This window comes from Heterodontus francisci, chromosome 17, assembly GCF_036365525.1.
Source record: "Heterodontus francisci isolate sHetFra1 chromosome 17, sHetFra1.hap1, whole genome shotgun sequence".
In the NCBI taxonomy this organism is placed as follows: domain Eukaryota; kingdom Metazoa; phylum Chordata; class Chondrichthyes; order Heterodontiformes; family Heterodontidae; genus Heterodontus; species Heterodontus francisci.
The window spans coordinates 60,712,961-60,731,559 of record NC_090387.1 but is presented as its reverse complement, the minus strand read 5'-3'; the positions used below and the strand labels follow the sequence as shown (position 1 = coordinate 60,731,559).

Genomic DNA, 18,599 nt, shown 5'->3' with positions numbered 1-18,599 from the left:
AGAGGGACCTGGGGGTGCATGTGTATCAATCTTCAAAGATGGCAGGACATATTGAAAGAGTGGTTAGTAACATATGGGATCTTGGACTTCATAAATAGAGGCATAGAGTACAAAAGCAGGGAATTTTGCTGAACATTTTAAAGGCTCTGGTTAGACCCCAACTGGAGTACTGCATCCAGTTCTGGTCACCACACTTTAGTAACGATGTGAGGGTTCTTGAGAGAGTGGTGTTGTTCTCCCCGGAGCAAAGAAGACTGAAGGGTGATTTAATAGAGGTGTACAAGATTACGACAGGCTTAGATAAGTTAGGCAAGGAAAAACTGTTCCCATTAACTAATGGTACTAGAACTAGGGGACAAAGATTGAAGGTTTTGGGCAAGAGATGTAGGGGGTCTGTTAGGAAGAACTTTTTTATGCAGCGGAGGGTAGATTTGGAACGTGCTGCCCATAGGGGTGGGGGGGAGGGGGCAAGTGGAAGAGGAGACAATCAATGATTTAAAAAAGGAAATTGGATGGCCACTTGAGGGAAATAAACTTACAGGGCAACAGGGATCAAACAGGGGAGTGGGACTGACTGGATTGCTCCGTGAAGAGCAGACATGAACTCGATGGGCCGAACGGCCTCCTTCTGTGCCTAATGACTTCATGAGTCTAACTGGAGCCTTCAAGACTGATTGATAGATTTCTGTTAGGTAAGGGCATAAAGGGACATGGAGCAAAGGTGGATAAAAGGAGGTGAGATACAGATCAGCATTATCTAACCGAATGGAGGAGCAGCCTTGAAGGGCTGAATGGCCTACCTCTGTTTCTAATGTTCCAGGCACTGTAACTAGGACTTCAAGTGTGAACAAAAAGGCATCTTCTATAGCACATGACTCTTCCCTTATATGAACAAAACACTCTTAGTAATTACACATACAATATTTTTTCCTTGAAATATAAACTAAAATGAAATACTTACCAGATCTCCTTATTTGATTGTGCAGCATGCAACTTTTTCCCTTGAGCTGATTCTAATTTCTCTCTCAACATTTGGCATAGACAATATTTTGTATTTGAGTAATGACTGTCATATCTAATTGCCTGGAGGCCAAAAAATATAAGCACATCAATCATTTTTTAACACCGTGCATCCTGCTTTACAAATTCCTACCAACTGTTTTATGGGTGGTTCAAGTTCTCTAAAATTATACATGGCAATGTTTATATAGATTTGGGTTTTATTAAAATGGAATATTTGTGTTCAAAGCAGGTATCTAAAATAATTGGACCAACTTTTCCTCCTTTTATGGTTTTCCTGTTATTTAAGTATCAATGCTGCGCTTCGTGAATCAGGCTAATTTATATAGTGGGCTAAACTTGGATTACAATTTGGATTCCTGGCCCAAAGAGCTACAAGCCACTGGAAACGCTGGATACTTTAGGCTGAAATTCATTTCTATCCCTTTCACCATCTTTCTGATGAGCTCTATAAGTAACATTCATATTTTTGTTAACAAAACGAAGATTATGAATATTAGTAGAATGAAAGGTGTGTGGACGGTGATTGGCCAGTTATAGATATCTCAAATAAGGACATGCTTATAAAATAACATTTTCTGCTTTAGATGCTCCTAATTTGGAAAAATACTACCAAGGATTGGAGATATTTTGACAAGAGGCACAGTATGCTTGACAATGGAAAGTACACAGAGCCATTTGTATGCATATCTCTGTTCAATTATTCTGCAGAGTGCAGACACCTTTGAGTGACAATGGGTTAACTTTTTGCGAATTAATGGGTGGTTTCATACACCATACCCTTTCCATCGAAATTTGTCATTGGTTTATGACCAATTTTGTTTTAATTTACAGTTTGAACAGTGTGATCAGACATTAAGACAAAAAGAGATAGACAATAAGCTTGTCAGGAAAAAAAAACTGACCTTTAACCCTATAATTCTTGGAAAATCTTAGCAAGTCTCTCCCTCACCCCGCCACTCGTTTGTGGAATCTCATGCGGAATCTGAATACTCAATTATTAACAAATGGAATTGATCCAAATGGGAAGCAGATAAATTGTCAGTCCTATCGAGAGTACACATTCTCCAGACCTTTTCTTTTTAACTACTTCTTTCTACAGTTAGCATCAAGCATATTAAATTGCCTGCAAAGCAGTTGCAACTAAAAATACTCACATACGAGAGATATTCTTTTAAAACCTTCTCTGCTGGTAACAGTCCCTCTTTTCTGAAGATGGAAGGATTCCACATGGCTGCACGGGCCACCATTACTGAAGAAGCATTTGTTATCCGGCGAAATTCTTCAATGCCTGCAAATTCTTTGATAATCTCCTGAGATCCTCCACTGAGAGGGACAGTAAACTGATTTTAAATCACAACTGCAGAGATATAGCACACTATGCTATATAGCACACAGGACATATAATGCAGCAAAACAAACCAATAGGCTACTTGACCAATGTAATATTTTGGAACTGAAGCAACATAACATTGATTCCTGGACAAACCATCAATATCCAACTGGAATATACCCAGATCTATCATTCGTAGATATTAAGAGTTCTGTTTTAAATCATGAGACATTCTTTGAATAGATCAAGCTATATTTTCTAACTATATAAATGCATAAAGCTTTTAAAAATGATGTGAATATAAAGTGCATAATGAATTTAATCCTTGGTCAGTGCCAAGTTATCCAGTCTCTCCCAGTGCTTCATTGCAGCACCATAATTGGCATTTGCAACCTGCACTTGCAGATGGCAGTGGGGGGGGGGGCGGGCGTGAGCATATGTGTGTCTGATTGTGATCTGATCATTCTACTGATCAAGAAGGATCGTTACCAGGGTAGGGTAGAGGAAGGCAACTGTTGCTTGTGCTGTCATATACCTGGTGCAAGTTTCTCCCTTCAGGAGAGAAGAAAGTAGAGTGTCAGAAAAACTAACAAAGAAATCCATAAAACCATAGCAAACATATAAGGAAGGGAGTATAACTTGTTGCAGTCACGTGAAACAACATTTAGTTCGAGCTTTCTGGCTGCAATTTGAAAACACTACATGAGGTAATTTAGATGAGAACTATTTGAGTTAGAGGCCCAAGCAGGATATTCTTGTGCTTCCTTATATGCACAAGGAACAGTTGCCTTCCTCTACCCTATCCTATCCTATCTTGACAATGGAGCTTCTGAAAATTTTTAGGTAAAAACATTTATACATAGGATTATACATAAATCAATGAGGACGATTCCTCTGCGATTAATTAAAATCAGCTCTACATTTCAGTGCTATGGAGAGAAATTAGCTAAAAATAGATCCAGATGTGATGTTATTTTACAGCTAGTGACTGAATAAGTTGAGTGGTATGAAATGCTGGTGCTACAATCTGGTTGGGTTCCTTGCTTTTTAGAAAGTTATAGAGAAAGCAAACATTAAGCAACTTCAGATTCCTGAGACTATACATGGTCTGTCCCTTATAATGCTACAGTACACGAGAACCAGCAGAGGAATGGATTTTTTTTTTAAAAACCAAATACAAGTCCCATTTTCCTTTCATTTTTCACAGTACTCAAAGCACAGGCTGGCATTCTCAACTATCAGGTGAAATGAAAGGTAAAGTGTCAAAACTCTTTAAACAGAGCTTCACTGCATCGCCAACATTATTATGAGGCTTGCTTCAATATAACAGAGGTCTGGTTGTAGGTTTCAGCAGTGTGATGCAATTAAATGGATTTTATCTAAAGTTTACTTTTTCAAGGAAGGGAATGGGAAGCAGGGTTATCTAGTTAGTCACATTATGTGAATACTTTCTCATTTTCCACTGGGTTTGTGCAACCACTGCAAATAGAAAACAAACAACCATGAAAACCTCCATGTTGAATTTTATTAACATCAGTGTGAAGATGCACTACATTGGCCCAAACCTTGCTGCAGCAGGCATCTTGCGGCATGCTCCGTTAGTTCGACCTTTTCCTGCACCCCTCAGCTCGAAAGTTTTTTTGCCCTGTAACTTGCCGCAAGTGTTAACTGATAATGGGGCATCTGGGATTCTGGTGAATGACAGGACCAGACCTCTTTAAGCAATAAGATTTAAGGATTGGGAAAGAAAACAGAGGAACAAAAGAGGAGGGAGGTAAATTAGAGGTTAATTAGATACAGAAAGAGAAATGTGAGGGAAAGAAAGATTGGATTGAGAGAGAGAAAAAAAGTGACAAAAGAAAAAATTACAAAAATTAGGTTGATTGGTATTGTATTAACATTTATCATGTCATTAAAGGGACAGCTGCACTATTAGTACCAGCTCTAATTTTCAACTGATTTTAGAAACCTTAATTCTACTTGGTGTCATAAAGCACAGAGCATGTGCAAAATCTAATGTTTACATAAGTTGTTAAAATGGCACATAGATGAAGTTTGCTGACAAGTGCCCTAGCATGGACTTCCTAGCTGAATGAATCCCTAGAATCAGCTGAAGCCTGGCACTTTATACAGGTTTTCCAAATCACCTTGTTCAGTTTACCCAGCACTACTGTAAGTTACACAGTGGATGGTATTGTAGTGTAGAAGGGCAACTTGCGCCCAGGTCTTTTCTAAGGAGATAGGGTTACCCACCACCTGAACGTTTCTTAGATTCAAGTGTAGATTTTAGCCTATGGAAAGGGTTGGGCAGAGACGTGCAACCTTGCGATTCATCAAGCAAAACAGAAAATGTTTTTTTGCTTCCATTTTACACTTACTATTGAACACTTTACTGAACTACAAAATAGCTCAGCTACTAACTTCTAAAATATTTAATTGAAACGTAAGGGTTAATCTGAACTATCGGCGGCAGTGGCCATGGGTTATACATCTTGTCCAATTTACCATTCCATTGGAATGGGGTGTAAATGGTTGGTCGTTCTGTCACTTAAAATCACGTCCTGCAGTGCCTATGGATCTAACTGTGTGTGCAATTGGACTGTTTTATTTTACTTACTTTGCTATTACTGGGATAGACACAGATTCAGAGATTGCTTTAATTACATCGCAGTGCACAGGATGCTGTGGCCTTTCTTCTTTTCTCCTGTGGAAAAGACACATTAAAATATTGCTCTGTGGCTGCAGAAGAAAACAGCGAGGTGTTTTACACACATTCACTGTTATAGAGATCGAAGCAGTAGGCATCACTGTCCTAAATTCCCCTTTTGTAACTCTCGGTTGTCACCTTTTTCCTGTGCTCCTCCAATTCTGGCCTCTTGTGCATCCGATTTGTGGTATTCCACCATTGTTGACCGCGCTTCAGGTATCCAGACCGTAAGCTCTGGAATTCTCTCCTTAAACCTATCTGCCTCTCTAACCTTCTTTAAAAACTACTCTGTGACCATCTGTCCTAATATCTCCTATGTGGCTCAAATTTTGTTTGATAATGCTTCTGTCAAGTACCTTGGGAATTTTTTTTAAACATTAAAGGTGCTATATAAATGCTGTTGCTGTCCTCGAAGGTGGAGTCATTCTGGTCTAAGATGTTAGATTAGAAGATGTTCTCGTTGCACAGTTCAGTGATGCAGCACCAAAGCTTTAACCATGAAGCCATCGGGGAAGTAAACAATACAATGCAATCTGTTCATGTGAGGCCTATAAATTCTGCCACCATTTAAAACTGATGACGTTGGTATTTTTGTGTAGAACCTAGCAGGGATGGGAAAATATAACTATAAGGAGAGACTTGAGAAACCACAAGGTGCATCATTTGAACATCATTACCTCCAAGTTCCCTTCAGAGTCACAAACCATCCTGACTTGGCTAGAAATCACTGTTCCTTCTTCACATCTGGCCACCAAACACTATCACCATAAAGACTGCATTGGCTCAAGAAGATTCGCCTCCTTCTCACTGCAACTAGCAATCAACTATAAATATGGCCTTACCAGCACTGCCCACATCCCAAGAACGAATTAAAAAGGGAATTTTTCACTGGAGCACAGAGGGCCAAGAGGAGATTTAATAAAGGTTTTTAAAATTCTAAAGGGCTGAATGGGGAAAGACTATTTCCACTGGTCAGGAAGTCATGAACATAGCAACGAACATGGACAGCAGAATGGTCAGCAGAAATTTCTTTATGTAGAGTTGCTGGAGGATGGGATGCTTTGCCACAGGGAATGGTTAAGAGAGAGGCAATTGCATCTTTTAAGGGAAAAGTGTACAAATGTTCAAAGTAGAGGACAAGGGAACGGGGAGAGAGCGGGGCAGTGGGATTAATTAGCAAAGAGCAAGCATAATCACGATGGGCCGAATGTCATCCTCCTGTGCTGGAAACATCTGTGGTTCTAACTGAATTCTGGCCTTACAACAGCAAAAAAATGTTGATACATGGAACAACAGTTCTCCCAATGTAGCAAGTCTGAAAAATGATCTCCATGGCTACATGGTGGGATATTATTTTCTGGGAAACTAGTGGTAAACACTTAAGGCATTTTCAATAGAAAATCCATACCTAATATTTCAAATCAAGAATTGATATTGAAGTGGGGCCAATTGTAATCTTCATCACACTCCATGTATATAATTTATAGTTGATAGGAGAATGGTAAAGTTAACCAAGATTCCTACCATCAGATACCTCCAAGTTAGTGGTACCACGTGGAAGCTCTAATTCCAAAGTGAAACCATCACAACAGACCTGATGGAAGTAATATATGATGCTGAACTAACCATCATATTGGATGGCTCCTTAGAAGTGCTTCAGTCACAATATATCATGTTTTTCGTGAATGCCAAGGAAACCAAAACCAGCACAACCTGATTGGCTGCAATCCCACAAACCATATCGCCAAGCATCGGTATAATTGCCCCGCAATATGCATGGGGAATCTTCTTCAAAAGCTTTAGGTCAGCAGAGACCCAGAGTCAGAGTTGTGCCAACTGTTGCAAGGGCACATGCAGCTAAGTGCAGCCATGAGATGGCACCAGTCAGGCAAGACTTCAAACCTGCCTCTAACTCCAATGCTGACTCTTTAGGGCAGCTCTGTGGAACGATAAACAGGGGCAACTTCCTCATAACTACCTCATGTAGCACCACTGCCAATTCAGCATCCATTAAACCAAGAAGTCAGGTGCTGGTCTGTTAGGTTACTTGCCTGCTGATCAATGCCTGCACATTGTGGGTTTCCTTTCCCACTAATTTTGCCTGCCACTTATTCGGCCCACTCCCCCTTTAACCCTGGCAATGGCTGACAAGAAGCTGAAATGCTGTTTGCTCATCTCACTCTGTAAATGCTCCTATAAGTCAGTGTATCCTATTGACACTGGCAACCAAATGAGAATACCGAGATTTCAGTTTTACCTTCCATGTACCGCCACAGCTGCAACGCCTGTTCTCTCGATACGTTTTACAAGGTTAATGGTGTCTTCTAGCTGCAATGAAAAGCAAGCATTAAAACAAATCATGAGATCAAAAGGTGAGCATCAATTTTATCTTCTGCTTGTTAATTTGATGAGCAACACCTTAAACAGTGAGTGTCACCATTAACATCTCTTTTAAACACCAACCCAATGGCAAAAGAATATTAAAACAACAGCAACTTTCTGCTTTCTCTGACCAAGCAACTACTGCTGACATTGTCGGGGGGCACCGGCTTAGCACGGGTATTGAGGCGACTGAACGAATAGTGGGAGAGAGTTGAAGAGTGCTTCATTTGCACTATACTTGCAGATTCAGTTACCTCGGACCATTCCAGAGCTGTTCCTTGCAGAGAACAACATTTACTAATTTAAAAAAATGCTTTTAGCAGTTGATTAGAAAATGGCATTGGGACAGGCTTGGGAGCAATGTCTCATCAAAAGATTTCTGGGGCTACATGCTGCCAATTTCCTTTCTGGAAAGTATAACTATTGAACTGGGAGAGATAATTACAGTTTGATATAAAGTTGATCATTTTAGATCATACTGGTATCTTGGAAATAGTATTCTTCATGGTTATAGTACAACAGCAATCCAAAATTAACCCCACCGTCCACACTCCTCTCACGGCAGCATTTTCCTCTGCTAATATTAAACTAAATGTAATCTGTCTCAACCACTCTGTCTCACCTGTGGCAAAATAATCCATGTTCTAACAATCCCCCGCGAGAAGAAATTGCTTCTAGCCTCTCTCTCGCTCACTTGATGACATTTTTAATATTGACCACTGAATCTCCAATCAAAACAGACTTTCCCTATTCAATCTATCAAATTCTTTAAGCTTTTAAAATCCCTTAAATCTCCTCTTGGCCTTAACTGCTCCAGCATCTCAAGTCTCTCCTCACAACTATAGCTTCCTATGTTGGTGAGTCTTTACACTGTATGCCCTAAATGGCTTTAAGATCCTTTCAATACTGGGGAGTCCAAAACTGCACAGAGTACTACAATTGTGCCCTAGTAACTGTTTTGTACAAATTCATTAATTATTGATGCTCCTAATAATAAAGCCCAAACTGCTGTTAGTCTATTTTTATCTACCTGCATTTTCAGGCTGTTCATCCTCTGTTCATCCCCACCTTTTAGAGTTTTTTTTTTAATTGTGCATACTCCCATGCCTTGGTTTTTCTCCCAAAATGTATCACCTCACATTTATCTACATTAGACTGCATCCATCACTTGTCTGCCCAATCCGCTTCCTGGAATTTTTTTTTTATTATAACAGTCTTCCTCACAGTCTGCCAAACCTCCTACTTTTGGGACACCAACAAATTTCAAGGAATGGAGATGCATAGGGTTTAGCAAAGTTTTTTTTTAGTGGGTTGAAGAGGCAGAAGGCTCTGCCATCAATGGTGGAACAAATGGAAAGTAGGATGCACAAAAGGCCAGGGTCAGAGGACCAAAGATGGAAGGAGGTGATACAGGGCTGGAAGAGATTAGAGACAGGGTGAGGACAGACAGGGATTTGAAGGCAAGGACTAGATGGGTAATTTCAAATTTGATGCATTGGGAAGTTTAAGTAAGTTAGCATAAAGGATGGGTAAGCAAGACTCAATGTGGTATAAGATAGAGGACTAGTTGAATTTTGGGAGTTTCTGGAAGGCGCAGGACTGGAAGCTGACAAGGAAGCATTGGAGAAAAATCAAGTCAAGAGGTTCACAAAGTAAGATGTAGATCTACACAGCAGTTCATAAGGGAAAAAGAAACAGAAGCAGCGTACTGCATAAGCTGCCAGTTTGGATCCACCACGAGTGCCCCTCAAGACTACCCAACAACGTTCTCCACTATTTTGCTGCTCTCCACTCACTTTTAGAACGTGCTGGATCTTGCAAATCCAGTCGATTCAGGATGGAATAATTTCACAGTATCAGCTGGCAGTGATTGGACTGAAGGGAAGTAATTAGATGACTGAACAATGTCTGAATATCAGGAAGAATTAAGATTGCCCAGTTAATAACTATAGGGAATAGCAAAGCCATTGTCTGTGGACCCCCACACAAACTCTAGTCCTAAGCCACCAACTCTATCCCTCTCCCTGACAACTGTCTGAGGCTGAACCAGACTGTTTGCAACATTGGTGTCATATTTGAACCAGAGATGAGCTTCCAACCACATATCCGCTCCATCACCAAGATTGCTTACTTCCACCTCTGTAATATTGCCTGGCTCCGCCCATGCTTCAATTCATCAGCTGCTGAAACCCTCATCCATGCCCTTGTTACCTCTAGACCAGCCTATTCCAATGCTTGCTGGACCACCTTCCCATCTTCCAACCTCCACAAACTTGAGATCATCCAAACCTCGATGCCCAAGTCCTAACTTGCACCAAGTCCCATTCACCCATCATCCCTGTGTTCGCTGACCTACACTGGCTCCTGGCAACGTCTCAATTTTAAAATTCTCTCATCCTTATTTTCAAATCCCTCCATGGCCTTGCTTCTGCCCATCTCTGTAACCTCCTCCAGTCCTACAACCCTCTGAAATCTCGGCACTGCTCTAATTTGGCCTCTTGAGCATCCCCACTTTTAATCGCTCCACTACTGGCAGCAATGCCTTCAGCTCTGCAATGCCTTCCCTAAACCTCTCGGCCTCTCTCTTCTCATTTAAGATGCTCCTTAAAACCCAGCTCTTTGACCAAACTTTTGGTCATTCATTTTAATCTCTCATTATGTGGCTCAGTGCTCAACTGTATTTCATAATGCTCCTGTGAAGTGCCTTTGGACGTTTTACTCTGTAAAGGCACTATATAAATGCAAGTTGTTATTGTTAAAACCAAAGGAAGGCTCATCAGTGGAAATTATGTTTGAAACTGTTGGAAATTTCTGATCTCACCTTCCATACCTTCGATTAAATTAGTTAGGTACAGTGACCTCATTTTCATATACTGTTTAAAAGTTTGTGTTATTAATATTTGAATATAATGCAGAAAATCAGCTGTGGTTGTTATTCCTTATTTATAAACACATATCTAAAAACTTTATATGTGTTTCTCCCGGCATTAAGAGGTCACTGAACTTCAAAGCATTTGAGGTGTTTCTGAGAGATACAAGGCTCGACTTGAATGGATGTCTTCAGTTTTTCATTCTTGGGTTGTAGATGCCACTGGCAAGGTCGAAATTTATTGCTCATCTGTCACTGTGTTTGGGAAGCAGGTGGTGGGCCTTCTTCCTGAACTGCTGCAGTCGTAACAGTTTAATGCAACTAAGCAGCTTGCTAGTCCACTTCCGAGTCAACCACGTTGCTGTGATCTGCAGTCACATTTAGGTCAGACTTGGTTAAGTGTAGCAGGTTTGCTTCCTGAAAGGACATTAGTGAACCAGTTGGGCTTTTAGGACAATCTGACAGCTTCTTGGTCACTTGTTATTTCCAGATTTAAAGAAAAATTCAACTTAACGGTAGGATCTGAATTCACAATCTCTGGAGTGTTAGTCCAGGCCTCTGGGTTATCAGTCCAGTAACGACAACATACTGCACTTTTTCTATAAGCAAAAGCAATAATAACAGATTACGAATATGAAAGTTACTATGTGCATTTAGGAAGAGGATAAACACCTAGACACTTACAGATGGCAAAATTCGAATTTTGCAGGTCACTGGCTTCGAGATTCCTTTGACAAGAGTGGAAAGGATCTAAAATGTAGGGCATAACACACAAAATTAGTTTAATACCATTATTAATAGAAATTACATCAAATCTTGATCGCTCGAAACCCTACGAGGGCTAAACTGGATAGCCTCTGAAAATGGGTGTAGGGATAGCCATTCGCAATGAACCCATGTCCGTTGATTGAAATGCTGGCAGCGCACCAACTTTGTGCTGCCTAATTAGTGCGATTGCTGATGCAGCCAGTGCTAACTGTGCTGTTCATTTGGCTGGACACTTCAGCAGGGCCCAAAATTGTAACTTCCTCACACCAGTTAAAGCTAGCTTACACTGCCAAAAGCTAGCTTGCATCTCTTAAAGGGGAGATGCTTTGTGACTGAAACAGGTGCCAGCAGTCGTGCAGGAAGTGAACCTGACCGGGAAACAGTGAAGAATGGCACATGAGAGAGAGCAGGCTCCAAGGTTTTCAGCACTGCACTGGAGATCTTGGTGGAGCAGGTAGAAAGGAGGCAAGATGTCCGGTATCAGCAAGAGGCCTGGAGACGATCCAGATGCATGGCCAAAAGGCAGTGGGAGCAGGTAGCTATGGAGATCAATGCCAGGGGTCTAGCCCGAGGACCTGGATGAATTGCCGCAAGAAATGCAGTGATTTCAAACGAGTGGTCAAGGTCAGCGAATGCATCTTGAAATGCTATACCCTACCAACCAGCCTCAGACCCTCCTTAATTCACCACAGCCCCATCAGTCATGCATGAAATTTTTTAAAAAAATTCATTCACAGGATGTGGGCATACCTGGCAGGGCCAGAATTTATTGCCCATCCCTAACTGCCCTTGGGAAGGTGGTGGTGAGCCGCCTTCTTGGACACAATTGAGTGGCTTGCTCAGTGATCTCAGAGGGCAGTTAAGGGTCTGGGCTCACATATTGGCCAGATCGGGTAAGGATGGCAGATTTCTTTCCCTAAAGGACTTTATTGAACCACATAGATTTTTATGATCATCCAGTAGTTTGTCACTAGTATTGATGCTAGTGCTTTATTCCAGATTTATTTAATGAATTGAATCTAAATTCCCCAGATGTCTGTGGTGGGATATGAACTCATGTCTCCAGGTCATTAGTCCAGGCCTCTGAATTAGAGCATGGCTACCTGACCCGAACCCAACGACTTGCGTCAGGTTCGGGTTGGGTCACATTTCCAGGTCTGGCATTCGGGCTTGGGTCGGGTCGGGCCAGGTCGGACACACTCTATCACCATTTCCGGTAAGTGGCTCCAATGTTAATATACTTTTTGGACTTGAAAGGTTGTTTAGTTACAGTTTTATTAAGCTTGTGCAGATAAGCAACAAAGTGAAAAATGGAAGGTAGGTTAACTGATGGTCGGGTCGGGCGTGGGAAAAAAATGAAAGGACTCGGGCCGGGTCGGGCTCAGGGTCGGATGTGGTTCTGTCGGGCTCGGGTCGGATTTCATTTGCAGAGCCGAGCCGGCTTTTACTCTGAATTACTAGCCCAATAACATAATCACTATGCTACTATACTGTACCTGGACCTTTATCAAACAAGATTCATTTCTAACATCCACAACACCCTGCGGCTCTGAATGCCTCTTGTTCATTCTCCCAGTTATGTTTTATTTTGACGGGAATACCTACTAGTACACCATGTCTGGGAGCAACTGGTTTATGCAGAAGCCTTGAAGTCAGGAAAACATCCTTCAGCACCTGATACACTACTCCCTGTAAACTTTTGCAACTTGAAACAATGGTAAGCACCAAACACTTGTAGAATCATAGTAACAGCCAGGAGCAACTAAGCTGTAATTAGATGATGATTCCTTTAAATAACAATGGTGGAGGTTCATCCTGCTGCTTAGCATGTGTTCAGCTATTTGAGGTTAAGAAAGGGCGTTGACTGGAGCATTGCACTCTAAAATGGCACTGCTGGTCATTAACTGTGTGCCGCTAATGCCTCACTGAGATGGCATCTGGCACGATGCATGGCAGAAGGGTGCACATGCATCGGATGCCATTTTGGTATCCAAATGGCACCCATAGCCCCCAAATAACAGGCGCTATCAAACCCAATTTTGTGCCCTATTGCTTTAATTATAATTATCTGCTTTTGCAAAAAAAAAAGTTAAATTCTGGATTTTCCCAAACTAAAATTTTATAAATTGGGACAGCCAGAAGCATTATAAGTTCTTGTTGTAAATTCACACCAAAGCATACTGCTGAAAATCTTGTTACAGAGCTGCACAAATCTCCGGGTAAATTCAATTAACCTCCCACACAGTGTAACAATCTGAGGTTCCAGAGGCTGCCTCTCTACCGGTGAATCTCAGTGACCTGAATCTCCCAAACCTTTATAACACAAGATCAAAATGTTCACAGCAACAAGCCCCAAATCAAATCGAAGAACAGCAAAACTAGACCTTTCTCTGCAACTCCACAACATCCTCATTTCCACTATCTTGTAAGTCTCAAGTCAGATCTGCTACAAAGTATATACTAAATGTTAAGAAACCATGGAACTCACAAAGCACATGGCACAGGGACTAGATTTAAGGTGAAGACTATTTTCAGTTTGATTCACTCATTTGTATCCATCCAGAGCTAAGTTTTGGTTGTTACTGCATTGTGGCTGAATTGATGTTATACACCAATTTTGATATTATACTGATATTAAACAATGCTCATATTTATCGCTTTCAGTAATTCTCAGTCACATTTCTATTGCACAATTTCACAGGTAGTATGTGGAGACTTGAATCTGAAGAAATCAACTATCAGCTGAATAACATATCCGTCCCATGATTTGCGTAAACAATGAATTCAACAATTTTGAACACATTAATAATAAAATTACATTGGTTTACAGCTTTGAACGTCCCCATATGATAATTACCTCTGAAGAAAAGGTATAATCTTAATCAACAGGTGGTATGCAGATGATGGCCTATGGGAGGTTACAGATTTCCACTGTAACATGAATTGTCATCTATCACATTGAAAATGCACAGGCTAACTAGCATTAGAGATAAGTAAACAGCACTTTCTTTTAAAAGTGTGAAACTACCAGTGTTCACTGTCGTTACTGCACCGAAACTGATAACTTCTGGGGTGCACACATGCACAGAAATCCAGAGGTTGCTGTTAGTGATTCTATGCTTCTCAAGCAGGGTGCACTGTTGAGGTACCACCGTCCTCCCCCCTCCCCGCCCCCGACAGACTACAATCAATGGGAAATCTATGCATTGATGATAACTTCCACTTTTACATTTTACAAAAATGTTTGAAAAAAATTACATCTTGTTGAATGAGGTGGAACTGGGATTTTAACAGCGTACTAACTGCATATTTACTACTGGCTCTGAAAAGCTAATTTCATATTTGTGGAATGTCAAATTTCCCAGTAATATATAAAAAATTTCATATAAAAAAACGCTCCTTCTTTTAAAAGATTACTTATTTTTATTTTAGCTTCTATCTTAATCCGATCAATCATTTATTTAGCTACTTGAAAATTTAAATGCAAAGGATTTTAAGTGTTTTTAATTTCCTGGCTTGCTGTCTGTGGGAATACTTCAATATGATTGGCTGCTTATCTGCTTGATGACCACACTGCTGCTGGATGCCAAGACCTCCCCTTGACCTGGCGACAAATGCAAACTGTTGACGGGAATGTGGAAATCCAAGCCACAGAGATTGCTAGATCTCTGTGGGCAGTTGTCTTCGAGCTTTGCAGCAAGTGCCATCACTTGGCAGCTGACTGCAAAAACTGGGTCGTTGTCTTTAGGAATAAATGTTTGGAGAGAGAGATAGATAAAACCCCTTGTTTTACGGAGCATCTTTAACATAGAAAATGTCCCAAGGTCCTTCACAGAAGTGTAATTAGATGAAAAAATGGCATGGAGCCAAAGGACATATTTAGAGGAGTGACTACAAGCTTGGACAAAGAAAGGGCCTTGAAGGTTTTAAGCAAGATCTTAAAGTAGATGCAAGAACTGGAAAGGCGAAGAGGTTTAGGGAGGGTATTTCAGAGCTTAGCGCCAAGGCAGCTGAAGGTATGCAGCGAATAGTGCAGTGAAGGAAGTGTGGGATGCATAAGAATGCAGAGTTCTCGTAAGGACCATGGTGCTGAGGGTGGACTAGAGACTAGGTGGAGACTGTGTATTGCTTGCCACAAAGCTTACTTCTCCACTCCTAACCCCCAGCCAGTGCTGGCTGGCTCTTCTTTATATATACATCGGAGTACAATTAACTAATCAACACCCAACTCCTGTTCACCCTATTACCTTCAACTACTAGGTATTTAACATCCATTAACAGAAATTAGATACTAACAGATTCCCCTCTTTTCTTTAAATTAAATATATATATAAAAAACAAAAATGGAGACACAAAATGATACATTTTTCTTTATCTTACATTATTATACCATCAGCCTTCAACAGCACCAGCCATTAACATAATGTATATTCCCTTTTTTTAAAAAACAAAACTTGTTTAAAGAATTACAAAACAATCTTAACATAAAAATGTTTCCACATTTTCCTAACTCATCATAACACATGTCCTCTTCAAGGACATCCAACAATTTCTTTGAACAAGCACCTCTCCTCGTAAAACAATCCAACAACTGATGACTTGTGTCGATCCATTTTAGTTTGGAAATTTCTTTCCAACATTTCTTTTATACTCGCAAGATCAGTCCTCAACTTCTACCTTTTGTCGAATGGAAATTGTCCCAGAGAGAATGGTTATCTATGTAGCATGCTATAGGAAAATTTTTCGCCAACTTCCCCTTATATAAGAGTTCCTTTAAAATACTCGATGAATACGCACCCATATCTATCGCTTCTATTAGTGCAAGTGTCTCAGCAGCTTTTAACTATCCTCTTTATTTTCTTCGATTCCCAGGCTAATGGACAACATTTATCATTTCTTCTCACCAAAAATATAATGAACCCTGCTGTCCTCGAATAACCATCGGGAAGATTAGTCTGCGAAGCATCACTAAAAATGACATTTCATTTCTTCTGGGTCACCCAATGCTGGAAACTTGTGTACATTTTCAAAACTCAATCTCTTCAATGTCTTATTTGCTTCCAGCACTTCCCCAACAGTAGCATGTTTCAGCATGGTGCCCAATTCTAATACATCACAGCAAACATCCGGTCTAGATTGTGCGCGCAACCCGTTTAATTTCCCAATTAAGCTCCTTAACCGGTCTGCTTCTTCCTTGGTTGCAGAGTCTTCCTTTTGTGAGGAAATGGCCCCACTTATTGGGATCCTATTAACATTCCTTGGGTAAGATTGTTGATTTTTGGTTACCCCCAACTTAGTCTGCCTAATATTTAACCCTATATATTTAAAAGCTCCGGAAGCCAGACTTGCTATTTTAAATTCCTGTAGAATTTTATCTATTACAAATTTCTCAAATGCCTCAGATCTTCCCCACAGAAAATCGTCCACATGCATCAAGAAAACGGCTGCTAGTTTTTCTTCACAGTACCAATAAAACATTGCCGGATCCGCTTTTAGCTGAATACAACCAGCTTTTAGTAGGATGGACCGAACTGAAAAATACCACACCCTGGATGCATCATTTAGCCCATAAACACACTTGTTTAGCTTCCATAATTTCCCCTCTATATCTCCAGCTTCTTTTGGTGGCTTTAAAAATACTTCCCTATTAAATTTCTCCCCTTGCAAAAATGCTGCTTTGATGTCAATGAAATTACATTCCCATGAGTGTGTTGCTAAAAGGGCTAGGAACATCCTCAAACTTGCTTTTCCTGCTGTTGTGGAGTCCACTCTAACTTCTTGGTTTAGTTGTTCCTCAAGTCCCCAAGCTACAAGTCTGGCATTCGCTTTATACCTACCATCGGGAACTACTTTCTCTGTACAGATCCATTTATGGGACAACGCTGGTTGTCCTCTATCTGGCACCTCCTTGTTTATGCCAAACTCTTTCCAACTGCCAAGCTCTTTTTGTTTTGCATCCTTTACCAACTTACCGTCTAACTTGTTAATAGCCACTGGAGCTTCTCTATCGTAAGGTTTCCTACTTCTTGTTGCGCTCCTCGCCTGCTGTCTGGTCCTTGCTCTTGTGAAACAACATCCCCTACTAGATTTCCTATCTCTTTCTGGACTGCTACTACTCGACCTGTCCCTCCTACGACCAGACTTCCTTTCACAAGTTTGTGACCTTTTCCTTGGACTATGAACATCTTCAGGTTCACTGTCTGAACGTACGATATGTTTTCTGGCCTTCCACATTTTCACTTCCTTCGGCTAAAATTTTTCAGAGCATCTGGTCAATCACGGCGTGATTTCTCTCACAAATCCCATGACTAAAAGGACTTTCTGCTGCTGTGTGCATTGCTACAATATTCATATTTTCACACATATTCCTGAACTCATCATTGGCAAATTCTCCTCCATTGTCAGTTAGAAATCTAGCTGTTGCTCTCAGTCCTGTACCTATCCACCTTTCCATTATCTTGTCCACTATTACTTTTTCGTCTTTACTATAAATTACTGTTGACAGACTGAATCTAGTTGCTATGTCTATAAAGTGTAGAAGAAAAATGTTTTTGTCTTGATCCCATACTTCAAGTCCATTGCTGCAATTTCATTACAGTCTCTCGCTAATGGCAGACTCACTATGGGTCGCGATGGCGTCCTCCTATATTTTTTTTTTTTACAGATGTCACATTTTTCACTGATAGCTTCGATAAGTTTAGTGTAATGATCATCTATTACCCCTGCATCTTTTAACAGAATCTTCAACCTATGACAAGATGGATGTGCAAACTGTCGATGTAGTTTTGAAATAATTTGCCTTTTCTCCTTTAAATCCCTACCCCGGATGCTAATAATACTTCTTTAACATCCTGCTTAGAGATGTTAGGTCTCACTAAAGGAATACAATAATGTCCCGACTGCGTAAACCGCAAAGGTACAGATTTCCCATATCCAATTTCAACCGAGCCTTTTTCATAGACGGTTTACTTAACAGCAAGGGAATTTCACTGGATACTACATCCGTACTAATAAAATGGCTTACCCCTGCTATTTTACACAGAATTACCACTCTTCTTAATAATTTCAATGTGTTGTCATCCCCAAACTTGAAACAGGTAGAACTGTCATATACTTTGGTCTTCCTGACTTAAAGAATCCATGTAACACCTTAACCAGTCCACTCCACACACCATGGACGTACATCCACTGTCTAGTACTGCGCAATTGAACGAATCTGCGACTAGGACTGAAGCTTCTCGTGACCAGTACAATTCCTTCTGATTGATCAGTAGCATAACCCTCGCCTTCCGAACCTTCCACGAACTCAAAAACCCTATTATTCCTTTTTGGACAATGCAATGCATAATGATACTTCGAGTCACATTGGAAACACCTATTGACCACTCCTTGGTTATTCCTGGGGTTCATCCTTCTGCCATAATTGCCCAATTCCTGCTGTCTGTTATAGCTGCCAAACGGGTCTCTATCCTCATTCATTTTGTTTGTGATTCCCCTTTCATACGGACGTTTGGGCCACA

General features: G+C 40.7%; 1 protein-coding gene across 5 annotated transcripts in view; it reads right to left on the bottom strand.

The window, feature by feature from the left end:
- dus2 (dihydrouridine synthase 2) overlaps positions 1 to 18,599 on the bottom strand; it is a 111,016-nt gene that overhangs the window by 39,729 nt on the left and 52,688 nt on the right. For 2 of the 5 annotated variants that reach the window (XM_068049489.1, XM_068049490.1), the window contains exons 8-13: positions 10,996 to 11,061; positions 7,318 to 7,388; positions 4,971 to 5,057; positions 3,919 to 4,044; positions 2,178 to 2,346; positions 962 to 1,083 (exon numbers count right to left, since the gene is read on the bottom strand). In XM_068049489.1, coding sequence (XP_067905590.1) covers positions 962 to 1,083; positions 2,178 to 2,346; positions 3,919 to 4,044; positions 4,971 to 5,057; positions 7,318 to 7,388; positions 10,996 to 11,061 — 641 coding nt within the window. The remainder of the gene's footprint in view (positions 1 to 961; positions 1,084 to 2,177; positions 2,347 to 3,918; positions 4,045 to 4,970; positions 5,058 to 7,317; positions 7,389 to 10,995; positions 11,062 to 18,599) is intronic. The other 3 variants (XM_068049491.1, XM_068049492.1, XM_068049493.1) reach the window with 2 other exon arrangements.